Raw genomic sequence first — 20,523 nt, 5'->3', positions numbered from 1 at the left:
AGTTATTATTTTTTATCCCTTACCTTCTATCTTGGAATCAATATTGTGTATTGGTTCCAAGACAGAAGAGTGGTAAGGGCTGGGCAGTGGGGGTGCTCAGGGACACACAGCTAGCTATTATTAGTAAGGATAAACAGAAGGTGTTTTCTTTGACCTCCAAGCAAAAGCTAGGCTGGTTAGCACTGAAAGGGCTATTGGAGAAAAACAAGCTTCAACTTTCTCATTTTACATTTGAGGAAACTGAGGCCCCAAGATGTAAAGCCCAAGATCACACAGTATGTAGTAGAGTATAGACTCTAAACTAGGACTGCTCACTTCTAGTTCAATATCATTTACACTATGATTTGTTGCCTCCTCTTACTACTTTGTAATATTGGGGTCTCAGTTAAGTGCAACTCAGCAATCATTTATTAAGTGCCTAAGAAAGGCAGTGAACTGTGCTAAGCTCTAGGAATAAATCATAGGCAGACAAAAAAAAAAGTCTATGAAATCACACGTACAAATTAAATAAATGTAAACTATATAGCAAGAAATTTCTAATGTAAATATAAAATACATGGAAAGGAATTTCTATGTGGGGCACTAGCAACTAGTGGTGTATTGAAGTGGGCAAAGAAAAATAAAAACTGAATTCTTTTTTTAAATTCATTTTTTAGGAAAATTTTCCATGGTTACATGATTCATGTTCTTTCTCTCCCCCCAAAACCACTCCCCTACCTATAACCAACGTGCATTTCCAATGGGTTTTACATGTGTCATTGATCAAGACCTCTTTCCATATTATTGATAGTTGCTCTGGGGTGATCGTTTAGAGTCTGCATCCCCCATCATCCCATGTGTCCAAGCAATTGTTTTTCTTCTGTGTTTCTATTCCCACAGTTCTTTCTCTGGATGTGGGTAGCATTCTTTATCCTAAGTCCCTCAGAATTGTCCTGGGTCATTGCATTGCTGCTAGAACAGAAGTCCATTACATTCTATTTTTCCAGTGTATCAGTCTCTATGTACAATGTTCTTCTGGTTCTGCTTTTTTCACTCTGCATCAGTTCCTGGAGGTCATTCCAGTTCACTTGGAATTCCTCCAATTCATTATTCCTTTAAGCACCCTAGTATTCTATCACCAACAGATACCACAATTTGTTCAGCCATTCCCCAATTGAAGGGCATATCCTCATTTTCCAGTTTTTTGCCACTACAAAGAGTGTGGCTATAAATATTTTTGTACATGTCTTTCCCCCTATGATCTCTGTGGGGTATAAATCCAGCAGTGGTATGGCTGGATCAAAGGGCAGGCAATCTCTTAGTGCTCTTTGGACATAGTTCCAAATTGCCATCCAGAATGGTTGGATCAATTCACAACTCCACCAACAATGCATTAGTGTCTCAATTTTGCCACATCCCATCCAACATTTATTACTTTACTTTTCAGCAAGATTGGATTCTTGTATGAGGTATCATTCTAATTAAGTTTTGGAGGAATCTAGGAATTCTATGAGAGGTAAAAGGGAAATGCATTCTCTGTATGGGGGTTAGTGTGGTATGTGAATGTAGCTTATGCAAAGGCATAAAGATAGAAAATAGAAAATAGAAAGTAGACTGGTATGGATGGACTAGACAGTGCATAAAGGAAAGTGATGTGCAATAAGACTGGAAAGGTAGGGAGGTGCCAGACTATGAATGATTTTTAATAGCCAAATAGAGGACCGGTTTTTATGTTATTCTAGCAGTAAGAGGAAATCATGGGATCTCCTTGAGGAGAAGACTGACATATTTTGGCACTTAGGAATATGACTTTGGAAGCTATGTGGAGGAAAGGCTCAGGAAAGGAGAACCTGGGAGAAAGGGAGAAATAGGAAGCCATGACAATAATGTGAGATGGAGGCAATGAAGATCTGTCACTAGGGCAGCAGCTAAGTGGAGAGAAGGTAGAATCTATAGGACTTGGCAAATGATTACAAGAGCAATGGAGGGAAAAGAATCAAAGGGAAGGAGAAAGGAACACATATTTATTAAGTCCCTGCTATGTGCCAGGCACTGTGCTACAAATTTTATCTCATTTGCTCTTTATAACAACTCTGTAAAGTAGGTTATATATTTTATCCCCATTTTACAGCTTAAATTAATAAAGGGTGACTGAGTTTTCTAATCTGAATGACTAGAACAGTGATGGTTAGAAATTACAGAAATAGAGAAGGAAGAGAGGTTTTGGAGAATAAAAAGATTGCATTATGTTTCAGTAATGCTGAATTAGTTTCCTATTAGACATCCAGTTATAGATTTTTAGGGGATAGTTAGTGGGATGGTACTGGAATTCAGAAGATAAACTAAGATGAGAGACATACATACAGATAGCTAGCTAGCTAGCTAGATAGATAGATCTGGGAGTCATCTTCATAGAAGTGATCATTGAACCTATAAGAATTTTTTAAATCACCAAGAAAAAATTTAATGTAAAGATGTCCTAGTGCACACAGCTCCAGGTACCATCATATATAGGGGATATTACCTGAACAAATATCAAAGTTAAGGTGTACTGGTAATATCAAATGCTTTGGGAAAGCCAAAAATTAATTTTAGAGGAATTACTGTAGTTTTCCTTAATTTTCTCTATGGAAAGGTCCCATTTCTCAATCTACCTTGTGGGTCCCAAATATATGATATTTATTCTAAGGTATAAGGTAAAGGTTTTTTAAAATGTAATTGGGAAATATTTAACAAAATAAATAAAATATAGGTAATATTACATTTTAAAACTAAGTCAATATATGGACCACAGGGATACTTGAGTTTCTGTTTGAGTTTGATACCATTGACCTAGGCAACTTTCTAATTTTAGTAGCAGAGAAGGTGTCAGTCTGCATTGGTAGAGGGATTTTCTTTACTGGGGAGTGATTTTATATGATTTTATAATTCTTTACTCCCCAAAAGTTCCCTTCAACCGAAATGTGACCAAAAAAAGAAATGTCACAGAATTATAATAAAGATGCCACAATAATCACTATACTCAAGAAGAAACACTTGAATGATGACTAATATTCAAATTTAACAAACATTTACTAAGTACATGCTATATATGAGACATGTGCTAAGTGCTAGAAGCATCTCCTGCCAGGCACTCCTCTCTATCGCTGGCTGATCCAAGGCTCCGTGGCCAGGTGCCTGAGTGCACCCCATTGTTCTTTGCATACCAATACCTGGTAGTATGGTTTCATGCCATATTTTGGGACCCACAGGGTGGATTGATAAATGAGACCTTTCCATAGAGAAGATAAAGGAAATTTACAGTTATTCCTCTAAAATTAATTTGTTGGCTTTCCCAAAGCATTTGATATTATCAGTAAGCCTTAACTCTGGTATCTGTTCAGCAGGTTTAGCTGCCCCAAGACGTTTACAAAGATTCCAGGGTTACTTCATAAGAAGATGTTTGGCTAGTCGTGTCTGAGGTGATGGGGTCATAAAATCCTAGAACTGGTAGGGGACTCTCTGAGATCTGTGGAGGTATTCCTTCCACTTCAGATCCCAGATTTGCCTTTTCCTGAATGTTCTTGGATGAGTCATTTAGCCTCTTTCAAGTTCAGTTTCCTTTTCTGTAAAATTAGAGATATGGACTAGGTGACCTCTGAAGTCTCTTTTGTTACAAGGTATGTCCCAAGACAGTCCTCACTTCTCTTTTCTTCTCTCTCTATTCTCTCTTTTCTTCATTTAATCCATTCCTTTGGCTTTAATTATCACCTCCAAATGGATGATGTATGTTTGGATCTGAGCTCTGGCCTTACATTTGTAGCTGCTTCTTGAACATCTTTGCTTACGGTGTGCCACTGGAACTTAAAATCCAGTTTGTCCCAAGAGAACGATTCATCTTTTTTCCTCCTTATCTTTCCCCTTCCTTTTAATTTACCTGTTTTTTAATCTTTCCAGTAATTCCTAGCCCAGTAACTAGCCACTTCCTAGACTCATCCTTGATTCTTCCATATTATTCCCCGTACCAGATAGCCAATCAGTTACTAAGTCACATTCATCTACCTTGGCAATGTATTGTATTTAGACCTCCCTTTCCATTCACATGCCCACCATCTTCATTAAGACTCTTGTTAGAGTCTTGTTCATCTGGACTACTGTAATAGTATCCTCCCTGGGCACCTTTCTTCCAGTCTCTTCTCTCTCCAAAACAGCTCTCTAGGGATCTCATTACCTGTGGAGAATCCCTCATGTACATATAAATGTATATCATAATGCAAACAGTAGGCTTTCCTCATCCATTTATTTTTCCTGAGTGGATAGTTAGACCAAACTATTTTGAGGGATTATGAGCCTTCTCTAGGAGGATCTGAAGTTTTCCAGAGTCTGATGCAAGCAACATAATGTCATCTGCAAGCAGAAACATTTATCTGGGGTCTCATCATCTAGAGATTCCTTCCTCAACTTGGAATCATCCCTGGATCTCATCCCATGACAGCACTAAATACTATGTTGTTTTTAAGTCATGTCTGATTCTTTCTGACCCCATTTGGGGCTTTATTGGCAAAGACACTAGAGTGGTTTGCCATTTCCTTCTCCAGCATTTTACGAATTAAGAATGGAGGCAAACAAGGTTAAGTGACTTGCCCAAAGTCATATAGCTAGTAAGTGCCTGAAGCCAGATTTGAACTCAGGAAGATAAGTCTTCATGACCTCAAGCCTAACACTATCCACCATGCCACCTAGCTTCCCCTTGCTGAATACTACTCTAGAGCAAGAAAACTTGAAACTTGACCAGTCTCAAAGTGGGGATTGAATAGAATTGAATCTCTCAATATCAAAACAACTCTGTCTGCCCCACACATAGGACAGAACCTTCATCCACCATTAAAGGAAAGTCCTATAGCTGGGCTGTAGAATTCCAGGGGACCCCTCCCTGGAGAACTTTGGGTGAGGCTTGACCCTGTATCCTGCAGGAATTCCATCCTGCCATTTTCTATATTATAGGGGTTACATGTGCAAGTGCCACTATGTGCCTGGCACTGGGCTACCCTCTCAAGGAACGTAGGGTGCTTCTAGGGTTTATCCCTTTAAGATAATAAGAAAAGACAAAGTTGGAAGGATTAACAGTAAAGGGATCATGAGGAAACACACTGGAGCAATCCCAGCTATCAGTGTCCTCACCAAATTATACCTACCCCATCTCTATATCAGGATACATTTTCTATTTCATTAATCCTTTAGTCCCTGGTTTTCCTTCTTCCTATTCCTTTGAAATCTCCTTAGCTGTACTCTTGGACCGTTGGACCTTGGCACCAGTACCTGGACACAGTTCTTAACAACCAGTCTGGGAATTATGGCCATCAATATCTTAAGTTCAACATGTCCAAAACAGAACACACCTCTCTCCCCAAACTCTTCCCTCTTTCTCATTTCCCTGTTGAAAGTACCAATATCCTCCCAGTGCCCCAGTTGTACAACTTCAACTCCTCACCATCATGCCCAGCTCCTAACTGGAACTCACCCCACACGTACAATGTTTCCAGATTTGTCATTCCTACCTTCATAGCATCTCTGGTACAGTCAGTCCTGGTGCAAGCCCTTATTACCTCATACCATACTATCGCCATAGCCTACCGGGTGGCCACCATGCCTCAAGTCGCTCCTCACTCCAGTTCATCTTCCATTCAGTGCCATCTTCCTAGAGCATAGGTCTACCTGTCTGTGTCACCTCCTGCTCTGTAAACTCCAGTGGCTTCCTGTGACCTCCAGAACCAAATATAAAATGTCCTCTTTGGCTTTTGTAGCCTTTTACAACCTGGCCAGCCCCTTCCTAGATTTGAGTTTTCATAAACTTAATTCCCTTCTACAATTCACCTCCAACAGCCTGCTCGCTGTTCCTTAGATGCCAGCCTCCACCTCCTGAATCTGTACCTTTTCACTGGCTGTCTCCTATTCCTGGAATGTCCTCCATCCTCATCTCTGGCTTCTCTGGCTTCCTTCAGAGTCTAGCTTCTGCAAGGGGGCCTTTCCTATTTGTCTTATGCAGCCCAGCCCCCTATTGCCAGTTTCCTTTTGAGATCACATCCCATTTTCAGAAGGTTTTGTGTAGTTGTTTGCCTGTTGTCTCCCTCAATATAGTGTGAGCTCCTTCAGGAGTTATCTTGACTCTCTTAGAATCCCCATCCTTTAGCACAGTCCTGGCACAGAGTGAGTACTTAATAAATGCATGCTGACTTTTGTACCTATTTTTAGATGAGAGATTCTGGGTTCAAATCTGGATTCATATATTTCCTAACTGTGTGACATTTGGCAAGTCACTTAATACCCCCTTTCCCTCGCCCTTATACCGCTCTTCTGTCTTGGAACAAATATGTGGTATTGGCTCTAAGAAGGAAAGTAAAGGTTAAAAAAAAAGTTAATGGCAAGATAGTGAGATTCATTATCAATTTCAAATAGAAAAAAATCATTAAACAATATGGTATGTGGAAAAATGTTGTGTCTAGAAAATGAGACTAAACGCTAAGATTTTTTGGAAATTTCCAAAAATTAATCTTTTTTAGAGTAGTCCATGTGGAAATACATTTAACTTGGAAATTGCATCTGTAGGCTTCTGTGTGGAAAAGTATGTTGGTGAAAGACCTAAAGTCACCCTGTAGTTAATTTTCACTTTAAAATTCACAGGCTGGAATATACAACTCGCCACTGAACACTGAGTCATCAAATACAGCATTTACCCCAAAGCCTGTAGGAATGAGGGAAGGAAGCAGCATGCCTCCATGGGATGCTTCCCAGCTAGAGAATGAATTCTTTCGTGGTAAGTCTGTGAACTGAACTACCTCCATAAATCCTTTTTCTGAGGGGGGGAAAAAAGGAAATTCTAAGACAGTGATGGGCAAACTTTTTAAAGAGGGGGCCAAAGGAAAGGAAATGCTTATGTGTCAGTCTGTTTCTAAGGCAACTCTTTCCAAGTTTCATTGTATTGTATCCTAATCATTGTATTCATCAGATTAGGAAAAATGTTATGGGGCCAGATAGAACATTTCAGGGGGCTGCATCTGGCCCACAGGCCATAGTTTGCCCATCGCTGTTCTAAGGGATTGTGCATGGTGCATAGCCAAACCTAGAATGGTAGACATGTCACTCGACTAGGAATCAGCGGGCCTTCGTGCTAGACCTTCCTGTTTATGATTTTCAGTAGGACCTTTTGATAGGTTAGACTTAAAGTCCCGAAGACCTGAGTTCAAGTCCTCTCCCAGACACTGAAGAGCTCTGTGACTGGAGTGTGCTCCTGCTGGCTCTTTACAATTGATTGTTACATTTTCCTTGACAGCGTTTATACTTCAGAAACTGGCAAATACTACTTAACTTGTAAGTCATACAAATGCTAACCAGGGCTTGATTTATCATTTTGTTGATTAAATTGATTTATTGATTTGAAATTTAAGAAAGTGTTAGGGATGTTAATATTGCAGATTAATCTTTTTTTTTAACTCTTACCTTTTGTATTAATATCAATCCTAAGGCAGAAGAGCCGCAAAGGCTAGGCAATCAGGGTTAAGCTAGGAAGTGTTTGTGGCCAGATTTAAAGCAGATTAATCTTAAAAAGTGTGTCATGTGTACACTTTTTTTTTCCTTCTCATAAAGCCAGATGTTAAACATTTACCAGCACACCCTTATCGTGATCCCAGGCAAATCATTTAACCTCTCTCAAGCTCAATTTCCTTGACTGCAAAAATTGGGATAACAACAGCACCTGCCTCAAAAGGTTATTGCGAAGATCAAATGAGATAACATAGAAAAAACACTTTGCAGACTTTAAAGGGCTTATAAATGCTAGCTATTATTAAATCACTCTGGGCCTTGGTTTTCTACTCTGAAATATTGGACTAAATGAAATAGTCTAAAGTTCTTTCCAGGCCAAGAGTCCCTGGCACATTGTTCAGAGTACTCTGATGCCCTTTCCCTAAAAAAAGTTTGGTGCATGCATTTCTAAAAAAAGGAGAGCAGAGAAGCAAGAAGTAAGAGAATTAGCCTGAGGGAGGAAGATCTGGGTTCCAAGCTTTCTAAGAAACTATGCTGATGTAGCACTTAATCTCTCAGGATTCTAGGCATCTAGCAAAAAGTACATTTCTGCAATGGTAAAGGAATTTATTCCCCGGTAGCTCCCCCTGCCAGTGATCAAAAAACAAAGCATCCAAATACAGATGTGCTTCTTGTATTTGTCAGCATTTCCAGAAGAGGTCCTCTAGCATTTCTTCAAAAGTCTACACGGTAGTAATAATGTTTAATATTTAATCCCTTCTAGCTCTAAATCAATGATCCTATGAACCCAGGAGCATGAGAAGAACTCTATCCAAAAGGCGCTCTTCAATTACTTTTATTGCCCCTGATTAGAATCTTCATTTACTTGAAGAAATCATTTGTTTATAATTATTAAATGATTAGCCTGTAAATGGCATAACTTTATTGAGGCTCGTTTCTTAAGCCCCACAGAGTGATACTCTCTGCCTACAAAATATTGTTGTTTCACAAACAGTCCCAGCCTCTGAGGAGGTACCTTGTAGTAGAGTCCTTCACCAACTTCAACTTAAGGAAATAAGCGAAATGACCTGAGACCAGGACAATGACGTCACCTCAGTTTATGATGTCACGTCAGGCCCGTAGTCTATAAAGGCAAACCTCTGGCACTCGGGAGAGAGGCAACCGAGTTCGAGAGAGGTCAGAGAAGGAGGCTGGTGCCACTGGAAAGCTGGCCCCATTCATGGAAGAGGCCTGTTTGGGGGTATTTTGAAAAACCAAAGAAGAAGGAGACCAGGGATGTTCTGAACCTTCTGGCTCTCCACAGAGTTGTGAGTAAAACATCTAGGAATTCTATGGAGTTAAAAACCAGTTTTGAGCCTAAACCCTCTAACTCCAGAGCCGGTACTTTCCCCACTGTACGTACCATGCTGCCTGCTGCCATGATTCTCTGATGAACTGGCTACACAAGATGTCAGAAAGAATTTAGTTTTTTGTTTTTAATTTTATTAATAGAATTTGTTTCTGGGTCTCAGACCTTCTTTTCCTTCCACACACCACAGAAGGTATCCTCTCACAGGCAAAGAATTTGTTGCCAGTTTTAAAGCTAAAAAAGCCAAAATCCTGCCTTACGCTTGGATGTTGTTTTTTCTTTTTCTTTGCTCCTTATTGTTGGTGTTGTTTATCTCATTTATCTAATATTGGAAAAACAACCTTATGGACTTGGGTAAGGGGTATTGGGGTAGTAGAGGACCAGCCTTGTAGTCATCAAGTTTGATCCCTAACACAAACTGGCTGTGTGATCCTTAACTTCTCAGTGCAAGCCAGGCAATCCTCTAGGACTTAAAAGTTATAGATCTGCATTGGTGGAGGGAGTTTCCTCATTTGGAGTCCCCTACATTGATGGAATTATAGGTTTATCCCTTAATAATGATCTTCAGTAACTTTGGGAGGGGGTGTTGTAAAGAGGTAATTATTTATGTTTTATTGCAAGACATTTTGACAGTTAAAGAGTTACAATTTCAAGATTAAATGACATTTTTTAAATGTAATTTGGGGCAGCTGGGTGGCTCAGGGCTCAATGGATTAAGAGTCAGGCCTACAGATGGGAGGTACTGACCTCAGACACTTCCTAGCTGTGTGACCCTGGGCAAGTCACTTAACTCCCACTGGCTAGCCTTTATCACTTTTCTGCCATGGAACTAATACATGGTATTGATTCTAAGAAGGAAGGTTTAAAAAAAGAAAGTATTTCACAAGTCTTAAAGAGCTATTTAAATGCTATCTATGATGATGATGATGTTGGCGAAGGTTCCTTGGAGACTTCTTAATTGCCTTTCTTAAGATCCTTGTTGTTCTCTACTGCCAGTTGTAGCTCTTTAAATAGCCTACAGGGCAAAGTCCAGGGAGGACCTGACAAGCCACATCAGGATTTTCCTTAATACAGTAACAGTGGCAGGAATATCTCTTATTTCCACCAATTCAATTATGGGTGTAGCTCACTTTATAAAATAAATGCCTAACTGAACAAAATCATTTTTTTTCTTCAAAATAGTCATTTTTAAATGTGTGAAGGGGAACTCACTATTGGAAGGAACTTTAAGATGAAACCTTTTGTATTAATGAATTTTTTCACAATTAAAATAATTAACACCCCTTAAATTTTCTATCAGTTGAAATTTTTATAAATTAAATTTTCTTTAAAGAAACTAGTGTGGTAGTCCTTCTACTCAGTAGGAAATAAAAGGTCACTTCAAAATGTTAAAATATTTAACACAGTGCCTCAGAGAATCTGACATCTTAAAGTACTTACATGTTTTATTGGACCACTAAACTGGTAAACCAAGGGAATGCTTTTTCCTGATTGCAGCAAGGCATTTATTTAACCAAGTCTTTTTTTCTAAGGAAAAGGAGAAACTTGGACCATATGGAAATACAGTTGTTGTGGGGATTTAGAAGTAGCTGAATCAAGAATTCTCATTAACAAATCAATGTGCCAGTCTGGCGGGAGGTCTCTCTAATGGAATGCCTTAGGTCCCAAGATTCAGTTCTATTCTGTTTAGAATTTTTGTCAGGGACTTTACTGAAGACATTAGGATCATAGGATAGTAGAGACAGAGAGCAAAGGAGCCTCTGAGGCTATCTAATTCAATTCCTTATTTTTATAATTAAGGACACTTTGGAGACATTAAAGACTTGCTCTGGGTTATACAAATTGTAACTGGAAAAAAAACAATTTTGAGGGGGCAGCTGGGTAGCTCAGTGGATTGAGAGCCAGGCCTAGAGATGGGAGGTCCTAGGTTCAAATGTGGCCTCAGACACTTCCCGGCTGTGTGACCCTGGGCAAGACACTTAACCTCCATTGCCTATCCCTTACTGCTCTTGGTTCCAAGACAGAAGGTAAGGGTTTAAAAAAATTTTTTTAATTAAAAAAAACAATTTTGAACCTAGATCCCATAAATACAGACCTGGTACTTTCCCCACTGTGCCATGCTGCCTGCTGCCATGATTATCTTATTTTCAATTGACATGAAAGTTAGAAGGATGGATAAATCATCAGATGACAGAACCAAGTTCCTAAAGAGCTTAACAGGATGGAATAACTGGTTGATTCTAAAAGGATGACATTTAATAAGGACAAATTTAAAGTCCTATATTTTGCTTCATAATATCAATTGTACAAATAAAAGATAGCAGAGATATGGCTAGAGTTCAGAGTCTCCTTAGCATCCTTGTGCCTGGCCTGGCCTTGAAGAGAGAAGTTCACTTATGAGCTTCAACTGAAGCTACTTTGTTAACACAGCAAGCATATCTAAAATCAGTTTATAATTTTGTAAATCAATTCATTGCCTAATTAGTTTTACAGTCTCACCATTTATTTTTATATCATTCAAGCTGCTTCATTTTACTTATGAGGAAATTGAGCCCCAGTAAGGTTAAGTCACTTGACTAAGGTGACCCAGGTAGCAAAGAACAAAGCCAGGATCTTGAGGACCAAAGCGCTACATAAAAAGTAATACACAAAATGTAGAGTAAATTAGAAGACTAAGAAGTCATGACTAACAGCCTACTTAATTCATCCTTAGAATAACACAGCTTTCTGTACTTACTGAAAACATTACAGTTTTTTGCTGGGTAGGATCTCATCCTGGTATGTGCCACTAGATATTTTATCATTCTACTTTTTTAAAAGCAAAATATCTTGAAAACACAGCAAAATTGAATGTAACTCATTCAATTATCATTACATTCAAGATAACAGAATGTATATTGAATCGTAAATGAACGTGCCTACTGGGAATGATTTTTTTGGCAAAAAGGCATGTATAAATAAAAATGAGCATAAAATTTTGTAATTGATTTACAAAAGAAAAATTTAATTAATTTTATCCTTTTAGTTTTAGATGACTTGGACAACAAACTGGATCAGGAACAAGCCCTAAGCCCAGGGATTCCTAGAACACCGATTCACTATGGATTCAGAGCACAGATCAGTCCTTCTTACCACACTGGGAGCAGAAATGGCAATCTCATGGGAAGACATGGGAATAACTATGGAGAAACTTCTAATCTATCCATCTATGATATCCTAAGACCATCCACTCCCAGACAAGGTTTTAGAACTTTCTCCTATAGAACAAAAACAATTTATGGTATGTATGGTCCAAGAGAACACACAGTTTCACAAGAGGAATACGTGCACAAGACCTTTGGCAGTTCGTCTCTGTGTTCTGATAGGACACAGCCATCAGCCTCTCCCACGTTAGGACATTTCACAGCAAATAGCCTACATCTGCCATCCTACTCTCAGAAGAAGAGTGTTTTTGTACCAAGAAGCCATCAGCAGAGCCCGAGGAGAACTCCTTTGTCATCTATCATATGGAATAGGCCATATTCTCCTGGAGATGTTCAATATGAAGAAGAGTTTCTGAGGACACAATCCCCAATGGAAGTTGATCCTATCAATCAGGATGCATACCCTACCCGGCCTCAAGGCAATGGGAGAAATAAATTTTACCATTTCAGTAATGTATACCAAAGTGTTAGGCCACATGCTACTTGGGATAGAACAACCAGTCCTGAGTCATTTGAGAATTCTGAGAACATTCCATTCCACCAACATGAAAACAAATTCTCAGAGTCATATTATTACAACACCATGGGTCCTAGAAGATTGCAAAAATTTGGAGAAAGTCCTTTTTGGAATAAAAAAGAAGAGTTTCCATCCTTATCTGACTTTTACCACAGAAACAAAGAATTCAGTTCTTCTGACAGAGACTTTGAAATGATATCAACTGATGTAAATGAGGTGCCAGCTGTCCATAATGATAGCACTCCTGTGCCATCTCAACCTTGGAGAGTAAACTTTTCTAGAAATAAAGAAGAGTCAATTCATGGAGACTATAATTTTCAGATATGTGTATCAGAAGACATGGAAGTCCTATCACAAGATAATGGTACCCAAGGAGACTTACAGGAAAAATATGAGCATTTTCCCACACCTTCCACGGATACAATGGGAAACAAATTTTGGAATGTCCCAGATATTTGCTCAAGGAGTCAAGTCAAACGGGATATGCTAGTAAGTCAACAGAAGTGGCCTCCAAAGGAAACAAATACAAATTCAGAGACCAACTTACCTGAAACCACTCAGAATTTGGCATCCTCAGTCCAGATACCACATAGAACAGAAACCTCTCAACACTCTGACTTCCAGAATGCTCCCACTATGTCATGGGATACCAAGGGGGATATTCCTGATGAATCTGTCTCTTTCCCTTTAAGAAGTCAAAAAGAAGTTATTGAAACCAGTGATGACTCTGTCACTGTTAATAGAAACCAGCCAAACACTTGGATCACTGAGTCAAATCCTGAAAAAGACTTGACCAAATCTGTGTCAGAAAAAATGGGACACCCAAACAAGGTTGATGAGACAGGCCAGGCAGATAAAACAGTACCAATTGTTTCTCAGTCAGCTATTATGGAGACGACACCTGATTATCAGCTTTCTCTTTCTAGGGACTCAACCACCCTTTCCAGTGATAAATTTGTTTTTAATGCGCCTGTCTCCATAGTTTCAAAAAAGCCAACGAGAGTCTTTGGCAAAAGAGATATTTCCAAAATCTACATATCAAACAAAGATAAAGCAAATGCACTTAAAAAAGAAAATGATTCTACCATGGAAAGAAAACCAGATTCAGGAACTTCATTTCCTTTCTCTCAGGAAAACAGAACAACATTATCTTTTTCCAAACAAAATCAAGGTTTTCAGCAAGAATCAGCAAAAAACAATGTTGGTATTTCCAACATCAAAAATGAAGACTGGAAACTAGAAACTGCCAGTAATCAAAACCCACAATATAAAGAAGATTCATTTGTTTTAGATGCCAAGGATGTGCAAGGTGGTAGATTAAAAAATGCTTTGCTTCCTCCTACCAACTGTCCCAGGTTTGCTGAAAACCATCATGGCCTTTCAGATCATTCCCCAGAACTATTGCCAGATGATGGGCAAAGTCTTCCATCATCTTTTCCTGCTGACAGCCCTTCCTTAGCTTCTTTAGTAACTCCCTCAGGTACTTCATTAAATTTCACATCTAATATAATAGCAGAAGGGGAAATGTTCTCAAAGAAAAGTCTTCTGGGAAAAGAACCATCTCAAAGGGGAAGTGAAGAAAAGTCCCATTCTAGTGATAAAGATCAAAATGACCAATTAACTGTCAGCACCTCAGAAAACCAAGCTAGTGGGGATATCCAGGTACTTGATCATCACAAACTGAAGGATGTTGCTAAATGCCATCCAGACTATTCTTTCACTTTAGGGAGAGAAAAAGGGAAAATAAGGCGTTCTGTATCCTATATTGAGAAGTTAAGCAAATCTGGAAATTTCTGGAGACAGGCAAATAATGACAGTAATGATATAGTTCCTGATCAGGGTAATTCCCAGGCTCTTGAACCCCTTGACATTTACTGTACCTTCCCAAGAAAATTGACCAGTTTCCTAAACGATGACAATATAAAGCTAGAAAACAAGATAATGTCCACCTCATTTAGGAAGGGGCCCCCTCCATTCCAAATAAAGAACACGAAAGATCCGCTAGAGAAATGCTTCTCAAACAAAAATAATTCCAATTCTTCTGAACCAAATAGGCAATGCCCTGAAGTAAATGTCAACTCTTCCTCATTAAGGTCTACACCTGTAGAGATAATGGCAAACATTAGAAACATAGCACCTGCTTCTTTTAGAAAAGGGCCCCCTCCATTTGAAATCAAAAGGACCAGACCTTTGGGGATAAGTTTCTCAGGTAGAGTGGACAGAAGGGATAAATATGGCTTAGACTCAGAACCTTCTATTTTAACACCAAGGCCTGAAGAGTTGATCTCTACCACTCAGGAAAACAGCCCATCAATTAAAAAACATTCTTTACAACTAGTCAAAGGTCATCCTCATGAAGAAAGTTTTCAAGTCTGCCCTGAAAATCGTGGCAAAATGGCTTCTTCCCAGAAAGATAATCTTGCAAATACCATTTTCCTCTCTGATGAAAAACATTTATCTTCTTCTCCAGATATGTCAGAAATGCAAAATGGAAAACATCTACACAAATACAAGACAACAAGCACAGTCACTGTTTCTGGCGATGAAGACAATGTAAAACGTCTTGAGGTGGTTTCCATCTATTACACTTTACCACGGAAACACAACAAAAAATTATGTGACTTCCTTAAAAGTGATACACAAAGTGTAAGTTTATCCCCAGAATCAGTCACGGTGGAGGATGCAACATTCCCTATTTCTTTGTCAAAGAAGAGACTCAATTCTTCCACACAGTCATTACCAGAATCACCTGTCTCTCCCTATGCAAAGGCATCTGTTAGCAGGGTTCAATGGAGAAAGCATTCTTTCTCCCAGGACACTGAGACAGGAGCTCTTTTTCAGTCACCACATAGTCCATCTCCTGGGGCAGAAAAGCCCTCAGCAGAGACATTACAAGAAGTGGTTGGAGGCATTTCTCTTTGCAGAGAAGAATGTAATCCTACCAAGGCTCCTTCAGCTAAAACAATCTCAGGTGATTTACAAAGCAAAAGTGTAGGTACCTTTTCTTTCATTCCTGGTCATCAACAGGGACAAGAAAAATGGCAGAATCATACCAGGTATACCTCTGACTCACCCACAGTACTTCATGATAAACTTGTTCGAGAAAGAAAGCTTGAAAATCCCAAACAGTCCATTAAAGTATGTGAGAGAGAGAGCCCTTCTGTCATCCAGACCCACTTGGGAGATGCTAGTGACGGTCCTTGCACAAGAGAAATCTTGGAAAAATGTGGGCCTTGCAACATAGATGTTATGTCTATTGGAAGTAGAAATTATTGTGGTGAAAAAGTTAATGATAAAATAAACTTAGTATCTGGAGCTAAATCCTTCTATGACAATGTAAGAGAGTCACAGCCAGAGTCGGCTAATGGGAAACTTAAAACGGATGACCAAAAACTTATTGAAAAAACATGTTCTGCTTTACAAAGTAAAGACTTCTCTCTCTCCTCCAATTCCATCAAACTTCATCCTGGGGAGATGAACCATAAAGGTCAGCCTGACTTAGAAAGGTCACTGAGGGAACCAAAGGAAGTACCTCAAGGAAGTGATACAGATAAGATAAGTAATACAGATAAAGACGGATTGGCTAAGGTAGAAGATGTCCCAAACACAAAGGCAAATGAGAAAATACAGGGGCTATCTGGGGATCAATATTCACCTCCCAAGGTAATCAATGAAATTAAGTGTGATTTGGATTGCACCAAAGAAAAAAACCTAGAGAAAAGGAAAAACAGGCCTTCTGTTAAACAAAAACTGGCAGCGATGTCCAAAGTCAGCAGAAAATTTTCCACAAAAGATATGAGCCCCAGAAGACACATCACTACTATTTTCCCACAAGAAGAGGTCAATTCCAGTAGCAATGGCTTGCCTCAGAGCACACCAGAGATGGCTCCATTATCAGCCGAATCCACCCTTGGGATCCCAGAATCCACACATGAATATAAGAAATCAGGTACTCGTGGGTCTGAGAGCACTGCGCCCCCAACATGGGAGGAGAGTAAGACTGAGAACCCTCCCCAGGCTCCTTTGGATTCCATCCAGAAGCCCGTCACACATGTAAGTGAGCAAAAAACAACGAGCAGTCATTCCAAAGCACAGAAGAACCAGCTTGAGGAGGTGACAGGATCACCACTGAGTAGCACAAACTTTGAAAATGAAATACTAATGGAGAGAGGCCCTCAAAGTCTGAAAACGGGGCAGGAAACCCCAGCGCAGCCCAGCATGGGGACGAGGGACTTCTCTGAGGAGCTGAAGAGGCTGAGCCTTCATTTCCCATCCAAGGCTGCATGCAAGGCTCCTGATAAAAGAATCTGGCCACCCAGCACTCAGCAAAAAAATATCTCACTCCGAGAATGGGAGCCTGACTCGAATCTCTATCGTTCCAAGAGCTTGAAAAACATACATGAGCAAAGTAACCAGCAACAGATAAGTCAACCTCAGAAAACGCGTGAGCGCCACTGTTCTGCGTGTACTTTTTCTGACAACAACCCGGACAGAGAGAAACTTGGGAATGAATTTCCTGTTCAAAGTGGGTATGGAAGAAGGTTCCGATCTTTTTCTGAGCTCTCTACCTGTGATGAAAAAGAGACCTGGACTCTGGGCAGTGACAGGGCTAGGGCCACTGGTCCCAGGGCTACTACAAGCTCCATCTCCAGACCGATCGACTATGGGATTTTTGGGAAGGAACAGCAGCTGGCTTTCTTAGAGAACGTCAAGAGGTCACTCACAGAAGGGAGGCTGTGGAGGCCAAATTTCCTTAAAAACCCTGGCTTCCTGTCAGATGACGTGAGTCATCCTGCTAACAAACCCGAATCGCTCACCTCCAGCAAAATGTCAAAAGAGGGCTTGTCTCCCAGGGAGATGCTTAACATCTATCAGGATGAACCTGTTGTGGGGCATTCAGGATCTGACACGGACACCACTACAGATGACGAGTACTACCTGGATGAAGCTGACAAGGAGTCAGAACTCTGAGGCCCCTTTTCAATAAAGAGAATAACTTTTAAAAAAATAACCAACTGTTGTTACTGAGAATCCAGGGTAAACATCTTTGTAAATAGCATTGTGACCATGAAAGCATCTGGTCTGAGCAGTCCTTATTCTGAAGCAGCCTCGTTCCCTGTTTTTCCCCACACCTGCAACTCTCTGGATTCAGCATAAACAAATCTGGATTATGTTTTTGTTTGTGTTTTGGGGTTTTTTGCCCCTCAGAGATAAATGTTCTTTTATTGTTTCTTTGGAAGGTTTCACACTTCCTTGCCTGTCCCCAACGGGACTGCCAAGGAGGGTGGTGTATTCTAACTTTTATCTTCCCAACTTTTTAATCTCCGATTCAGCTTCCAATCTTGAACCTCTCTTTTTCCTTTTCCTTCACTCTTTCTTCCCAAAAAAGATGAACTCTCATATAAATGGAAATTTTGTGCCTTTGAATGTGAGATTAAAAATTAATATCCAAATATTCCAAGTATTATATTTTATAAAGTTTATTAATATTAACTTGAAGTAAAAGGAATAAAAGACAAAAGTAAAAGCCTGAGTAAAAGCCAACTTTCCCAACCATGCACGTGGGAAAAGCTGAGTTACACCATCTATATACAAACAACATAAGCACGGAAGATGGAGATGAAGGAGGAAAGGGATGCTGGGAAATGTAGTTCAAAGGTACAAAATTTCTATTTATACACTCTATTAATCATCCAGTACAGCTCATGTTCTGCTTTATTAATAACACTACTTAAAATGATGGAGATTATGATGATGATGATGATAAGCTATTATTTCCCCCATATAAGAAAATGAACAACATTTCATCATCATTTGAGGGCTTGATTTTTATGTCTTTTTGAGGAAGTGGGGATAAGGCTAGATTATTTTTTACTAACCTGATGTACCTTTAGGGTTTATAAGAAGCTGACTTTAGTTAGACTAATTAGACGGCATAGAATGTTGGAGCAGATACTGTACTAGATCTGAAACCAAGAATATCTATGTTCAGGTCCTACCCCTAGTTCTAACTAAGCTGTGCAACCTTGGACAAGTCACTTAATCTCTCTGAACCTCAATTCCCTTATCCATAGAATGAGGCTAATATGACCCATGGTAACTCACCTCACAGAGTTGTTATGAAGCTTAAATGGAATAATTCAGGTAAAGTGATTTTGAAACTTTTAGAGTACTATAGAAATGTCAGTTATCATGAAGAGCCATCAGAGAGTGAGTTAACTGATTGAGCCAGGCGAGTTGATCAGGCCAAGGATATGGGCCATCTAGATTTGATTTTTCTGATGATTAATTAGTAGCATCATCTTTGAAAGTGAAAAACCCCATTCCTCCAGCTCCATGATAAGCAAATATTTCTACCTGAAAGCTGATTTAACTTCATTATAACCCATGGCTTTAAAAAAATTTGCTTGGACTATTACCAATTTTTCATATTTGTGAAGTATCAGTCTTTCCAAAAGGGCACAGCTCAAATTGGCAAATATTGAAAGCATTAGCCTAATTCCTAAATAAAATTCCAGGATAACATACATTTCTGGGTATCACGTTGGTGCCAAATAATCAGATTATTTTATTCCAGTACTCTTAAGGTCTTGGCATTTTGGTTTTGTTTTTTTTTTCTAATTTTTCACTTTGGCTGGCATAGGGAAGATAGCTTCAAATAACAATGAAGGCCAATGCTACTAAGACCTGGCATGATCAAGGTCATGAATAACCAGTAACTATAGTTGAGATTTTTTGATAGATCTTTGCAAGGAAGACTATTTTACTGCCTCCTTAACCTGATGCTGGATTGATTCCTGCTTATTAGGAACCCGTATCATAGGAAGAAATATGAAAGTTCTTTAATCCTTCTCCACGACTTCTTTTTATAGTGTTCTGTTAATATGGGCTCATGTTCTATATCCATTTCTCTTCACTCTTTGTCTGTTTTTATTCTTTTATTATCAAGGTAATAATAATTTTTGGTGAAGTACTTAAAGATTCTAGGAAGAAAAGAACATGAGAAGGAAGCATGTGATTATTGTTAGCATTGTCTTCAACATCATCATCATCATCATCTTGCCTAGAAGTACAGTACAAGCCACTTTGCCTACTGTATTCCGATGAAGCTCAAATGGAAGATAATAGAGTAGCCACCACAAATTCTGAATTTAACTTTCATTCATTTCATGAGTTTGAGTTCTGGTGTTCCATTGAAGGCTTTGGAATGTGACCAAACCATGATGTTTCAAATCCACTGAGCAAAGCACCAAGACTTTGAATTCAAATGTTACTACTTTGTGAAGCTGGACATGAATTATTTGTGAAAAATTCATATGTTCTTTCAAATTGCCCTTTTTCTGCCCCTTCTTCCCCATCAAATAGAAAAAAAAATTTTCTAGGGCTGCCTTGCAAATTCTTTGTCACGAAGTGAGATCATGTCTCTGATATACCACATGAGATGGAGTTAAGGAGTTGGAAGCCTAAAGTGACAGGCAAAGTCGATTCAGGGCTTAACAATTATCATTGAGCCTAAATCCCCAGAATTGGCCATTGCTAAGCTAAATCTTGCTGTAATTGCCAACTTTTGACTTTACTATTTGTGGTATTAACCTGGTTCAGAAATCACAAGGACAGACTTTTAGAAGGCACCATTCTCCTTCTGTGTCTTTGCATTTTATATAGTTAAAGTACTTCGTTAAAGAAGTGTAGTCATTTTATATGTATTTTAACATACAAACTGCTGCTCTTTTAAAATAGTTTTCTTTTTTTGGTATGCATAATTTATATTAGTCCTTTTTTATATTCCAAACTTGTTTTCTAAGAGAAATTCCATATCAAAATCATACCTGTGTACAGATGGACCAATCAAAAGAGAATGAACACTAATGTGTACAGTTGTAAAGTAATTATTTTATGAAGATGGATAATGGACTCTTACAGTCTTGAATCATAGAGTATATGGCCCATTTAAT

The 20,523-nt window shown here is 39.1% G+C and overlaps 1 protein-coding gene across 1 annotated transcript in view; it reads left to right on the top strand.

Annotated features, from left to right (window-relative positions):
• EXPH5 (exophilin 5) overlaps positions 1-17,539 on the top strand; it is a 107,142-nt gene extending 89,603 nt beyond the window's left edge. Inside the window, exons 5-6 of the mRNA XM_044669138.1 lie at positions 6,640-6,772; positions 11,874-17,539. Of these exons, the coding sequence (XP_044525073.1) occupies positions 6,640-6,772; positions 11,874-17,539 (5,799 nt within the window). The remainder of the gene's footprint in view (positions 1-6,639; positions 6,773-11,873) is intronic.
• The last annotated feature ends 2,984 nt before the right edge of the window (positions 17,540-20,523 follow it).

The sequence above is a fragment of the Gracilinanus agilis genome, chromosome 3, assembly GCF_016433145.1.
Source record: "Gracilinanus agilis isolate LMUSP501 chromosome 3, AgileGrace, whole genome shotgun sequence".
Lineage (NCBI taxonomy): Eukaryota > Metazoa > Chordata > Mammalia > Didelphimorphia > Didelphidae > Gracilinanus > Gracilinanus agilis.
This window is presented reverse-complemented; position numbering and strand designations above follow the sequence as displayed.